The 2,500-nt window shown below is 32.3% G+C and overlaps 1 protein-coding gene across 1 annotated transcript in view; it reads right to left on the bottom strand.

Annotated features, from left to right (window-relative positions):
* LOC143035189 (roundabout homolog 2-like) overlaps positions 1–2,500 on the bottom strand; it is a 531,282-nt gene that overhangs the window by 194,108 nt on the left and 334,674 nt on the right. The window contains exon 9 of the mRNA XM_076201874.1: positions 2,485–2,500. This exon is cut by the window's right edge and continues 100 nt beyond it. Coding sequence (XP_076057989.1) covers positions 2,485–2,500 — 16 coding nt within the window. The remainder of the gene's footprint in view (positions 1–2,484) is intronic.

The following is a 2,500-nucleotide window of genomic DNA, read 5'->3' as shown; positions in this document are numbered from 1 at the left end:
ATCTCTGGTTTTTTAGGCTTCACTGATGACTTTTGTTTTGAATGGAGGTTCAACCGTTTCTTTCTTCTGTTTAGCCAGATTTTTAACGTTATCATTGAAGATCTCACACTCAAGACGCTTTTCATGTGATCTGGGGGCTTCAAATTGAGAAGATCTTCTTGATCGGCAGGCAAAGTCTTATCAGTGAGGTTTGTGTAGCTTTTTTTTTTTGGTTATTGCTAATAATGACTCGTTCATGCGAATCCATCATTACCCTATAAGCAATATCAGCAATATCAGCATTAAACCTTCTTTGGCTTCTTCTTCAAGGTGTTTGGTGAGACACTTCAGTTTTTTAATTCTTTTTTGCATAAAGTCCCTTCTTTCTTCTGAGCAAGGGCTGTTCTTTTCTCTTTTTCCATTGTTAACTGCCATGTTATCGGTAATATTCATAGTGTATATGGGCAGGAGGTTTTCCCTCAAGAACATTTCATTGAAGCGAATGGCGAGCTTGTTATGACAAAGCTTCTTGTTGAACTTTTCTCTCTTTCTTGGAGTAATCTTGCCTTCTGTCGGCAGTAACCTTAACATTTCTAGGTATGTCATACTGTGGAGTAGTAGACATAATTTGTAAATAGCCAGAACGCGTATGTATATATATATATATATATATATATATATATATATATATATATATTATATATATATATATATACATATATATGTATATATATACTGTATACATATATGTATATATATATACATATATATATATATATATACATATAAACATGCATGTATACATATATATTTACACACACACATATATATATATATATATACATATATGTATGTATATATATATATATATATATATATATATATATGTATGTATATATCTATATATATGTATGTATATATATATATATATATTTATATATTTAAATATATACAAGCACACACACACACACACACACACACACACACACACACACACACACTTCTACTCAAGATTAATAGACATAATACAAGAGAGATGGTTGGGCAGACTATGCCTTTCTGGACCAACAAAAGGCATTTGATAAGGTGCCAAATAATAAACTAATAAGAAATATAGAATCAATAGGTGGCATCAGAGTGAAATTACTGGAATGGATGAAAGATTTCCTGACTGGGAGGAAAATGAGAGTAGTAATTAGAGATAAATTCTCAAACTGGGAAGAAATGAAAAGTAGTGTCCCGAAGGGATTAGTACTGGCCCCGATCATGTTTGCCATATACATAAATGACATGGATGAAGGAGTAGAGTGTTATATGAATTTCTTTGCAGACGATGCAAAAACACACACAAAAAAAGTAAAAACTGAGGAGGATTGCAACTCATTACAACAAGACTAGGACAAGATCTGGAAATGGACTCAAAAGTGGGAAGTGAAATTCAATATCAAGAAATGTAGTATATTACAATTTGAAAAAAGTAAAGAGAGAACATCAAGATTATAAAATTGGTGAAGAAGAGGTCATAGAAGTAAACTCGGAAAAAGACCTTGGAGTGATGATCTGCAAAGACTTGACACCGGATAAGCATATTAAGAAAATAGTCGGGGAAACCTACAATTTATTGGGATCAATAAAAGTGGCATCTGCCTATTTGAACGAGGAAATGATAAAAATGTTAACTACACTAATAAGATCAAAACTCGAGTACGCAGTAACCCCATGGACACCCAGTACCAAAAATAATATAAAAAATAGAAAGAATATAAAGAGCAATAACAAAACTGGCATCAACCCTTTCCAAAATGACATATGAACAAACACTGTCCAAATTAGAATTACCAACTCTGGAACAAATTAAAGAAAGAGGAGACCTACTAACTATCTATAGAATTATGAAGGGAATGGAAACCTTAGATAAGAATGGTTTATTGAAATGGGGCAATGGAAAAATAAGACGACACGAAAAAAGAAGATAATTACAGAAGAAAACAGAAAATTAAGCTTCCCACACAGAGTGATAGATACTTGGAAGAAATTAGACAAAGAAACAGTGTGTGGAAACACTATTCAAGATTTTAAGAAAAACTTGATGCTGAGAGATACAAAGACGGGTCATCACGAGCATAGCTCCCTTCCCGTATAATACAACTAGGTAAACACACACACACACAGGAATCTTAGTCTGAGTTTATTCCTGACTAGTTTCGCAGGTATACTTTTTTAAAGTATAACCTGCGAAACTAGTCAGGAATAAACTCAGACTAGGACTCCTGTGTTTCCTACTCCACTTACGTCAACCTGTCAGAATGTCTTAACATATGTATGTGTATATATGTATATATATATATATATATATATAAGTGTATATATATATATATAAGTGTATATATATATATATATATATACACTATCCTTATCAAAGAACGTAGTATATCTATATAGCATACTCTTTTTGATTTAGAGCACTCAAAGCTGAAAATAGTTCTGCACATGAGCAAAGCTGACCTGGTAGGCGTGCATG

Source organism: Oratosquilla oratoria, chromosome 2, assembly GCF_046742065.1.
Source record: "Oratosquilla oratoria isolate Oo_2021 chromosome 2, ASM4674206v1, whole genome shotgun sequence".
Classification (NCBI taxonomy): Eukaryota; Metazoa; Arthropoda; class Malacostraca; order Stomatopoda; family Squillidae; genus Oratosquilla; species Oratosquilla oratoria.
This window is presented reverse-complemented; position numbering and strand designations above follow the sequence as displayed.